The sequence below is a fragment of the Gavialis gangeticus genome, unplaced genomic scaffold, assembly GCF_001723915.1.
Source record: "Gavialis gangeticus isolate Ggan-Ray unplaced genomic scaffold, GavGan_comp1, whole genome shotgun sequence".
In the NCBI taxonomy this organism is placed as follows: domain Eukaryota; kingdom Metazoa; phylum Chordata; order Crocodylia; family Gavialidae; genus Gavialis; species Gavialis gangeticus.
Genome location: NW_017729032.1, coordinates 96,797,776 through 96,808,971, shown reverse-complemented (window position 1 = coordinate 96,808,971; position 11,196 = coordinate 96,797,776). Strand labels below are relative to the sequence as shown.

The following is an 11,196-nucleotide window of genomic DNA, read 5'->3' as shown; positions in this document are numbered from 1 at the left end:
ACACACACACACACACGGGGTGTTTCATTTTAATCATGGAAAAACGTGGATTTTGGGTGACTTTTATAGCCAAAAATGAGGATTATTTTAAAATCAGAGAAAACCAGGATCTCTGCTTATCAGCCTCTCTGAAAGAGTATCTAGCCCTTCACCACAGAACTGGATTACCATTTTATGAGGCATAAAGCAGCCCTGTTCCAATCATAATACGTTAATAAGACACTGCAGAAACAGTTTAGACATGCAGGAATCTTAGATGGTGCAAGAGGTTTATTGCACTTGCAATAAACTAACAGGAAAAAGATTACTCATGAAACAAAACTTTAGCACAGGTAACTGATAGAACCAGAGCAACATGGACGAATCAATTATGTGAAGTGATGTCATTTAGCTCACCTACCGTAGAAAGGACCAGAGAAAGAACTAGCCAGAAGTTGCTTCAGCCTGTGGAGTCATTAACTATAGTTGTAGGAAATTGTAAAAGGAAAACAAATAGCTCAGGGTCTGCTTGCACTATGTTGAGCTGTTTGTAGGTAGCTCCATCCGAGTACGAGGTTAAAAACCCATTTTAAGCTACCAACAGTGAGCATTAAAGGGATGAAGCTGCTACAATCTCAGTGTGCAATACTGTTTCACAGAATAAAGCCTCTGGTAGTCTGAAGAAACTTCAGCTTTTCTACATGCAGACTATGGGCTTTCTAAGGGGAAATTTCATGTACATGCTGTTGCCTCATTTATCCAGACACTTTTCTTCTCTATTTACAACACATATGTGGAGTAATATCAAAAAAGCGAGGCAAAGAGAAAGCGTTGCAAACATGGAGCCCCTAAATCCAAAGCATTTAAACTTGAAAGTTACCACTGACTCCATACAGTAAAAGTTTGCAATGTATTCAGTGTTGTGACCTATCGGAAATAAGATGGTAGCAGTCCTAGATTCCCAAGTTTCTCATATTAAGTCTCTAATCTTGGTCAAGTGTGGCTAATCTGTGCTCCATAGTCAGATAACAGCTCAGCCACTAACCATTTCCCCATCCACTGGCTTCAAGAAGACTGAGCAGTTTTATTTCCTCCAAGATCAATGCAGAACTTTGTGTGTTGGGCATAAGCAGGGTAAAAGATAATGAAAATGGCATCCCACAAGTCTTGCATTTGCACACTTCACTGGACATACTGATCTAATATTTGAACTTCATCACTTCCAACAGTGATAAATATGGGAGAGGAAGGAGGTCTGAAGGCACATACAGTAATGGACGTAAGCTTCTCTTAGGATTAAGACAGTCTTAAACTGTATTCTAAATGCCTGGCTTTTTGCACAGTATGTCTCCACATTGAAAGAAGATTGCATTACTCCTTGTTATATTACTGCATCCTCTCTCCCACCACTGATTGAGAGGTTTCACTCTAATTGCTAATGCAGCAATCTACTGAACAGTTCACATAAAATATTATGCTGCATTAGCAAATCAAATAGTTTACTGAATGTCCATGCTATCTTCTGGGTAGGCTTGTTTTACTCCATTTAAGGCAGTTAGGTTTATTATTTGGCAGGAATCATTTGTGGTTTTTCACCATTTTAAATCATGTGGGAATATTTGTCATAAAAACATGCTGGTAAAAGTTGTCTGCATTGTCATGGTTTTCACTGATTTCATATATAAAGTGCAAACAGACTGAATTTTTAATGCACGTCATTTTGAAAGGATATTAAGTTAGCTTCCATCCACACAGATCATATTTCTGACAGCAAAGTAACCAGTTTGAATAGTATAATGTTCTCTTCTATTGATATAACAACAGTAGACAATAACAGAAGAATCACAGTCTCTGATATTCATTATTGGCAAGAATAGCAGTAATCATTGTAAAATACTATATTCCACCCCAAGGCTAAGCCTTCCCAGGATGGAGTTAAACAAAGGCTTTTGTCATTTCTTCGATATATAACTGTATTAAATACTTAGTACAATACTGTCAGTCATAAAGATAGATTTCACATCGTTTTTACAGGCAACTGTTTACGACACAATGTACAGTTCTATAAATATAAAATATCCATGGCACATACCTGCTTACAAATGAAAACTACTTAAAAAAAAAAAAAAAAAAAAGGTTCAACATTGTTGCATGACAAATTGCAAGGCCAGGGGATGCTTTAATCTGGAATTACAGGGATGGTGAAGGACTTTCCCAGAAAGTGTGATTTAAGGTAACTGGCACTCTGTGGAAGCCTGACAGAACAAGAGCTGGGAGACTGTCTTTCCAGTGCTCTTAGTGCTATCCCTGCTGACCCTCAGACAACCTATGGAAGATAGGAATGTGATCCATAAAGCGAGGACAGAAAACTTATGTTTGCTAGAGAGAGGAAAGGGGGAAGATGACCAGAACAGAAAAGAAAAACCACAGGCACATTCCAGAAGCAACTAGTTTTGAAGACATTATTTCCAAATTTCACCATTCCTTTGTCAGCACATTCCTATGAAACTACTGGTAATGTGTGGGTCTCCCCATCCCACACTTGTGGCAGATTCACAGAAGAGTGCTAGAAGGTCATTAACTATTACTCCATTAGCTCATATGATAAAACTGCAGCATAACTAAAAATATCAACCCTGCTGACAAATCTTGTAAGGGGTCAATATGATTCCATGTATATTCCTAATTTTTCAAAATGAAACTAAATTTATTTCCAAATTTTATGTTAAAAAAAATAAAATCCTTGCATTAAATGAACTGTAGGATTGCAGAAATAAGCTCTTAAAAGTTTGGCAGTGGCAAGTTGGGCAACCATTTTAAGGTAGGTGAAACAGCTATGTTAGTCTAAGGTCAAGTAGAAGATAGATAGTCTGTAAGATGCAAATCTCCTCTACCTTCCCTATCTACCAAAATAGCACAAGCTTTTGAGAGCTGAAGCTCACTTCATCAGATGCTGGTTCATATTCATAAATAAGGTTGCCAATATCACCATATCTCTGACCCCATCGTGCACAAGTATTATGGTAGTCTAGTCCAGTGGCCTCTTAAGTGGGGTGCACACACCCCAGGGGGTGCGCAAGACGATCCATTGGGGTGCAGGTAGAAAATATTAGAACTTTTATTTATTTATATTTACATAAATATACATATATTGGGGGTGCGTGCTCAAACATTTTTTACTGATAGGGGTGCGCAATCAAAAAAGTTTGGAGACCACTGGTCTAGTCAATCAATTTTGTCCCTCCTCAGATTGCTTAAGTATACTCTTAAATCTTTAGTATAACCTTACTTCTGGCATTTTCTAACTTTTGACTGCTTTCACAAACATGGACTATTTTTGTTAAAGGTATACTAGAAATTACTATTTTAAGTGATACAAATTAGTGGAAAGTTGTTTTACTTGGCCAAGTTAATAAAATGAGTCTGTCTTCTCAGACTGGTGAAGACATATTTAAAAGTGTTTTAAATTTGAAGGCATTCCCAACTGCCAGTTTTCCAAAATAAACCCAGTATTCTTACATTTAGAACACAATCAGCAGTCAGACTTTTTCACTGGAACTGAAAAACAAATTAGTCTCTAAACTATTTCTACACCAGTTAATTATCATTGGTGAAGCTTCATTAGGCAGCTGATGTACCTATATAAGCTGCTCATTAAGGCATGCAAGCTTAAACACATAAGTCACATAGCTCTAAGAAAACATTGCTAGTTAAACTATGCGTTATTACTAAAACATTTAGAGATTATCCCCTTTCTTTTCTGTTTACAGTGATAAAACCATCATCCCTTGTAAAATTATCCTATTTTTGAATTAACAAAATATAGTATGCCACTTATAATCTTAGTGATTTCTATTTGATCCTTTGATATTAATGCAAAGACAGCACAGCTTGTCCTGCTTAATAAATTCCTCTTAATGAAATTGGAGCACTTTCAACTCTGCTGGTGATTATTGCAATGTTCTATCCATGTACAGATACAAAGAAAACTTTCTTCAGTGTTGGTTTTTTCAACCTTATATTGTGTTCCACTGATAAAGTGCACCCTCTACCCCAAACAGGTGGGAAAAAAGGAAGTTCATTAACATCTTGATTTTTTTCCTTTCCCCCTCCAACTAGCTCATGTGTAATAGTTGTCACTTGTTCTAACAGCTCTCCAGGTGGCATCTTTAGACAGACATTCTGACTTTTTATTTAAGAGAGAAAAGATGGTGGTAAGTGATAAGACAGATTCCCAGGCCTGTTTCTTTCTGTGACGAAAGAGGATGTAGCTAGAAAGATTTCTCCTGGAGCAATCCACTCACAGTACCTGCAGCTACAATTAAAGGAGAGAAAGCATATACCTGCTGGGACACCACTGAAGGATTAGTTTACTTTGCCAGCAGTTCTGTTTTGGAAGCAAAGCTGATTAGCTACATCTCCAAGCACCATTTGGATACAACTGCAGAAACTCAGCTTATACAAAAGAAAACAGTTTTCAAAACTATCCTAAACCATGAGATCACTATCACTGGAATTCACTTGAAGAGTAAAACTGTTGAAGGAAGTTAGAAGTAACAAACACCCCGTGCAATAGGAAAAAACAAGCATTTCACACAGCATTAAGTAATATCTACTTGGATGATAAATGTACAAGCCAGCAACGATTCTGAAAGGAAAATCATGAATATTATGATTCTTTCTACAAATGTACAATACATTTTTGGACTTGTTGCACAGAAATAGAGATAGTTAACTATTATTTTTCCATCACCCCTTTCACTTTAGAGAAATACCATACATCACCATGTCAGCCCAAATATCCAATGCAAGATTCTAAGATATAGCCTTAGTTCTACCAGCATTAGTTTATAGATATTCAGCTTATTTTCCTCACAATAAAACTTAGCTAATGATTCATTTTAGGTGATTGTCTAAGATGAAATCTCATAGGAAGTTATTCCAAAACAACCCAGAGATGAAAGTCTTATGCATGAATATATGCTCAGAGAATGTACATGTGTGCACACACCTGTGTGGGGGCAGTGAGAGTACCCATCTACAATTGCAGCCGAAACTAAGTAAGACAATAAAGGATAAATTCAAAGTTTATTCCACATGTGGTACAGTTTGTCAACATGTTAGGAAAGTATCAAAATTTGTATTATTAACATATGGCAAGAGTTATTTTCTTACAATACATTAATGACAAGTTTTTCCAATTAGGATAATTTAAACTGCTGACAGAGCAATTGCGTTAAATCTTAATTCTTCTGGATCCCGTTCCATGAACTTCTTGCAAACTTCTACTGCATCCTATTTAAAAAATAAACAAACAACATGGAATTATGCTATTTCTCATTGTATGAAAAAAGGAAAATTGGCACCTCATCCATTTTATACAAGCTATCTCCATATAGGATTCTTCCATTTTTTACACAAACCTTATCAGTGTATCAAACTGATTTGGAAATAATTTCTGTTCTAATTTCATGCAGGATACTATTACCCGTTCCCAAGTAAATGAATTCAGAGAATAAACAGTGTAGTAGTTAACTTTATGATTCTTAAATTCATGTTATTGTACACAGTATTCTAGATGAACTTCTACAGAACTATCCATTTTTATTAACACTATTGTAATTAGAAACTTACATTTTGTCTATTAATATAATTGAGCAATCTAAGCAATATTACCAGCTGTATTTATTGCACAAAAGGAGGACTTCAAATAACTCTTGCATTTTGGCACAGGGCACAATACAGCTCTTGATATTTACTACAAAACTTGAATGAAGAATCTGAACAAGTTAGCAGTATTTTCTTTTCCCTTTATCAGGCACAGATTTCATGTCGTTTTATATCATCAGTAGTTACTTCTTAAAGAGACAGGTTGTGTCTCTCCAGCCTTTTCCTTCCCTAAAACTAACCTAGACTGACCAACATAAAGGTCAAACCCCAATGCATGGCCCTAGCTCTCCCCCTCCCAGACAATACCTTCCTATTGGGAAGGCGGGGGGCGGATGACAGAGGAGTTTATTTTCCAGGTTAAATGTATTCTTTTTGGATTCCCTTTTCAAATAAAACAGCTTCTGACAGAGGCAGCCATAAGCTAACATGATGAAGAGAAAAAAAAAAAAAACAGCCACAGGGAATAAAAACAGGTGTTTTTGGTGCTGGTGAGAAGGGCAAAAGGAGAAAGTGCTGGAAGAGTAACCACGGTCCAGCATAGCAATTAACTATAAAAGAAATGAGAGAAAGGAGGGAAGAATATTAAGTGTTTGCTCAAAAGTTCTCAAAGACCAACTCCCCATTCCTTGCACATAGCCTGCAAGCAACAGTGGTATAGGAAAATAACAATAAGGGATAAAAAATGCAGCTTGAGCTGCTGGTGTAATAGTCACTTAGTGTTCCTGGTCAAGCAACCATAGGAAGATGCTCTCTCATACAGAGCAGCATTTGTATGGGAGTTCATGAACACCCATCTCAGTTCTGAGTACAGGTTGTTTTCTCTGCCTCCCTTCATATGATCATACACAAGTAGATAATGATCTAAATGCACTAAACTTATGCTGGGTGGGTTGTATTCATACCTCTAAAAAGTTGTCATCACTTGTCTGCCCATGGTTTATTGGAAATGGTTTGCGTCCATCTGTTGAAACATGAGAGATTACAGGAGATTGCAAACCGAAGATTGAAAAGCTTGTCATTTTTTCCAGAATGTACACTTGAACATTTAAAATAATCACTTCTCAGTAGGCATATGTTAACACAATTAGTTTGCTTAGATTAGATGGTAATGCACCTTAATACTTTTCCTATTATGTTGGCTTCAACAAAAATACAGTATTACAAACAATTAGTAAAATGACAAAGCGTGCGCATGTGTACATATACGCCTGAAAAATGTAGATGATATCCAAGGCACTTAGTAAGAGAGAACAAGAGATCTGAAACTATCTGTGACAAGTTAAAATAGTATTCCTCTAGGAGCCCTGAAGAGAGATTTAGACCCACCAATTCTGAAGGGATCAAAGGCAAAATAACTTAAATATTACCCTCAATTAAAAGATACAAGTCACATGACATGATAAAAGTAATACTAACAATTTAACTTAGACAAGTGTGCAATACTAACCTAGCCCTATATGAGAAATGATCTAAAAAGGCAACTATAAAGAAGTTTAATTTTTCACTGACTACATAATAATACCCTTTACGTTTAGTACTTCTCAAATATTTTTACTTGTTACTCTATAAATATATCAACTTACTTTTGAAGAACTTCGATGTTGAAACATATACCAAAACATGAAATTTTCTCTCATTTCTGCCAGGGGCCAAATGATCTTGCCAGGCCAAATTCTCTTTTAAGTATTAATATACCATAATTTCACTAAGCTTGGCAGCACTTCTAAACTACAACTGACCTAAAAATCCCTAAAATTACACTTCTGAAATGTATTATTAAAACCGTTATTTTTACTTTAATGACCATCTTCTTTTATACTGCAGGAATGAAGATAAAGAAAAAACACATTCCAAGAAACAGAACTGAATGCCACTGTATTTTGCAAACTACTGAATTTTTAAGTTCATTCTGGCACAACATTTGTATTTCAGTTGTATATAAACAACATGGTTTTCCGTGGCAAAAGCACAAGCATTCACGATCTTGTGGTTCTCCCCCCAGCTTTCTGCCTGCCAAGGTCCACAGGCTGGTCAGAGCAGGCAAAAACTGATGACACAGTACTTTTCCCTAGCCCCAGTCTGACCCTGTAGCAGTTGCACAGGCCGAGCTGGGGTTGTGCTCAGTGCTCTAGGCTACAGTATGGACACAGCTTGCAGTACAGAGCAAAGATAAGGGGGGGAAGAAGGGAAGAGTGGGGAAGGTAAGGGAACAGAGGCTGAAAGGGGGAGAAAGAGGCTGAAGGTAGGAGATGACAGCAAGCAGAAGTGGGCAGGAGGATGCAGCACCAGCAGCAGCTGCAGCCCCAACTCCAGGTAGGGGCTGAAACCCAAGGCACTGCAGCACCTGTTCCCCAGCGTCCTCGTACTCAATTCTAAGATGAGGGGCTTTTCCCCATGTTAATTTACTCAGAACTGAGTAGATATGGTAATTGCATTCTATAGTTTTTACCCCACTATGAAACAGTTTAGAAATTCTCTCTCATGAATGAGACATGCTATTTAATAATAGTCCATCTCAAGTGTCCTTGATATATGTAGACTCTAATCTGTGCAGTTTAAAAATACTGTTAAATTAGGTGTTCATTTTCAATATTTTATTAATTGCAGTGGTATATGGCATTATACAATAATAAAGTAAATTCAATGATATTTATGGCTGGTGGGTTGTGCTAACTGCTACATGCAAGTCAAATCGTAGAACTACAACTGGTATCAGCAGTGAACCAGACAAGCAAAACAAATTTACTAGGAAATAGCTGGCACTCTTAAAACTGGGTAAGTGATGACTTTATAACTAAGATCTACAGGGGTAGTAAATTGCTTGGGATATTTGCCAGAAATAAAATCCCTGGCAGGTGTTATTTTATTGTGTGATTAACATGTTAAACGTGATAAATTGTAACATGCCACATATTCAAATTAAAGCATGATGCAATGTAAACCATCTTTGTCACTGGTTTGTATTGCACTTTCAATTTATACATATGGCATGTTGAAAGGTGCTCAGAGCACTGGGCTCAGGAGCTAATCTCTGATGCAGGGCTGCCTGCAAATTCATTTAAATTTCCCACTGGGAGCCCAAAACTGAGAAGGCAGTCTCAGATGCTGGGCTCCTTGCATGCCAGCAAGTATAGAAGTCATACTGGGCAGCCCAATATCTAGGACCAGTTCCCAATGCTCATCTGTTGGGCATGGCTTTTAAAGGTCTGGGAGGGTGACAGGGAGCTAGCAATCCTAGGCTCCTTGCTAGCAAGTTTAAAGCTGTGCTTGGCAGCCCAGCACTAGCAAACAGTTATCTGGTACTAGGCTGCCAACCAAGACTTTAAAAGTCTGGATAGGACCAGAGAAATCTTTATGCCAGATCCCCAAAAATCACATGTCCTCCTAGGCTACATCTTGGAAGTTTGGCATGGCAGGACACACAGTTTTTGGAATCTGGGATAAAATTCCTCAAATCCCATCGTGCATTTAAATAAACATCTGCCAGGGGCCTAAATAGCTACCTCTATTAGTCATAGGCATTTTAAGTGGTGGGGAATGCACTATACTGGGAATGATATGGAGTCTTTATTCTACTCCATTTCCAACTAAGAGCTGGTTTCAAGTCACTGCTTCAAACTAGCTTTTTGAAGCGTCTGAAATGAAAGGCTGGTTGCCCAGCAACAAGTATTAAACTAAGAGTATTAAAGAATCCCGGCAGAACTTTGTACGGCTGCATCTGCAGCAAAATTGCCAGAATATTTCAAATGCAGAAGCTAATAATCAGATCAAAATTATGTTTTATTGCTATTCAGAATACTATGCAGAAAAAGGTACTTTAAAATAAAGCCAGTCTGCCATAACTGAATGTCACATTAATAATTCCTGGTATGCTACTTGTACTTGTTTTGTGAATAATTCTCATTTTGGCTGATAGTATTAGTATCATGGCTTTAAGCTACATCTATCTTGTATTATGCAACAGATAGTCAGAGAAATAATTCAGTCGCTTATTCCAAGAAACCAGGAAAAAACCCCTTTAACTGAAGTTAAAAAAACCAAACCAAAAAACCAAGTGTTTTTCTCAGTAATATCATAATTTTAAGTTTTTTTCTCAATTAAGAAAATATCTTACAGCATTGGCATTTTGATTCCTGGTCTTGTAAAGTACAGCGGTAATTTAATGATATCTTCATATCAAATAAACACTTTTCTTAAAAAAAATTAACAGGATGAGTTTACTTATTTGCCAGAAAGACAAACCTGAGTCCATTTTAAACCAATATCGTATTACTTATTGTAATTTCACATTCTAATGTTATTACAGATTACAAGATTACCACTTGCATCTGTTTCAAGAGAAACATGAAAGAAAGTGTTCTTACCCAATTCATACAGATGGCCGCCTACATTCACTAATGCAATAAAGTGAAGATCTACTTTTTCATCTAAACTTGGTGCCTGTAACACAAACAAAAAACACCACAACCATCAGCACAGTACTACTGTCAGGCATCTCTATTTTAGTTAACATGTGACCTACACAAAGAATGGCTTGGCAGAGGAGTACATTTTAGACCATGAGTAAGTCTACAGAATAGCAAGAATGAAACTAAATTTTTGAAACAAACATAAAAATCAAGAGAGTCTTCATGCAAATATACAAGTTAAAAATTTATATATTAAGAATGATCTGAATAAAGCATCTGAAAATTAGTGTAAGGTTATATTGCTACAGAGAATCCTTGTCTTTCAAGAAACACAATGCCTCATCTACCATTAAATTTAAAAAAAAAAAAAAGAATATTAATGTAAACAGCAACACCTTTCCTAATAGTCATGACTGGTATATTCCATAACCACAGAATTTCTCTCTGACATGCTGCACTTAAAGATTTCAGCTTTTATTTAAAGAAACACAATTATAGGTGCACTGATATACTGACTGCATATCAGATCAGCACTGATAAAAGCTGAGGTCATTGTGGGACCCCTGGCACAGCTTTACGAGCACTCGTGGTGCTCTGGTGTGGTGCCAGAGGACTGGAAGAGGGCCAATGTGGTTCCCATCTTCAAAAATGGGAAGAAGGACCTGGGAAACCACAGGCCAGCCAGTCTTACCTCGATTCTGGGTAAGCTTTTTGAGAGAATTATTCTGGCACATATCCATGAGGGGCAAGCAGAGGAGGTTATGCTTAGGGCAATCAACACAGGTTTATTAGAGGCAGGTCCTGTCAGACCAACCTGGTGGCCTTCTACAACCAGGTCACCAAATCCTTAGATGCAGGGGTAGCAGTGATATAGTCTTTCTGACTTTTTAAAGCAGGGTACCTCTTCTGGTGGGTACCGCTTCTGGATGCAGAGCAGGGGGTGGGGGTGGCTGACAGCCAGCCAGATGCGGAACTGGTAGGGCGGGAAGCTCACACATGGCTGCCACCACCATCTATACACTCCTTGTTGCCGCTGGGCACTGCTTTCCCGCACCCAAGTATCCCCACTTCTCTGTGCCACCAGCTTTGCAGCCGGCCAGCCGACTGGCCAGCCATCAGCAACACCCCCCCCCCCCCC

The 11,196-nt window shown here is 37.7% G+C and overlaps 1 protein-coding gene across 3 annotated transcripts in view; it reads right to left on the bottom strand.

The window, feature by feature from the left end:
* Positions 1 to 5,050: 5,050 nt before the first annotated feature.
* The window catches only part of UCHL3 (ubiquitin C-terminal hydrolase L3), a 91,569-nt gene continuing 85,423 nt past the window's right edge, over positions 5,051 to 11,196 (bottom strand). For all 3 annotated transcript variants that reach the window (XM_019524548.1, XM_019524549.1, XM_019524550.1), the window contains 3 exons: positions 10,014 to 10,089; positions 6,552 to 6,610; positions 5,051 to 5,274 (listed from right to left, as the gene is read on the bottom strand). In XM_019524548.1, the coding sequence (XP_019380093.1) occupies positions 5,191 to 5,274; positions 6,552 to 6,610; positions 10,014 to 10,089 (219 nt within the window). In that variant the 3' untranslated portion in view covers positions 5,051 to 5,190. The remainder of the gene's footprint in view (positions 5,275 to 6,551; positions 6,611 to 10,013; positions 10,090 to 11,196) is intronic.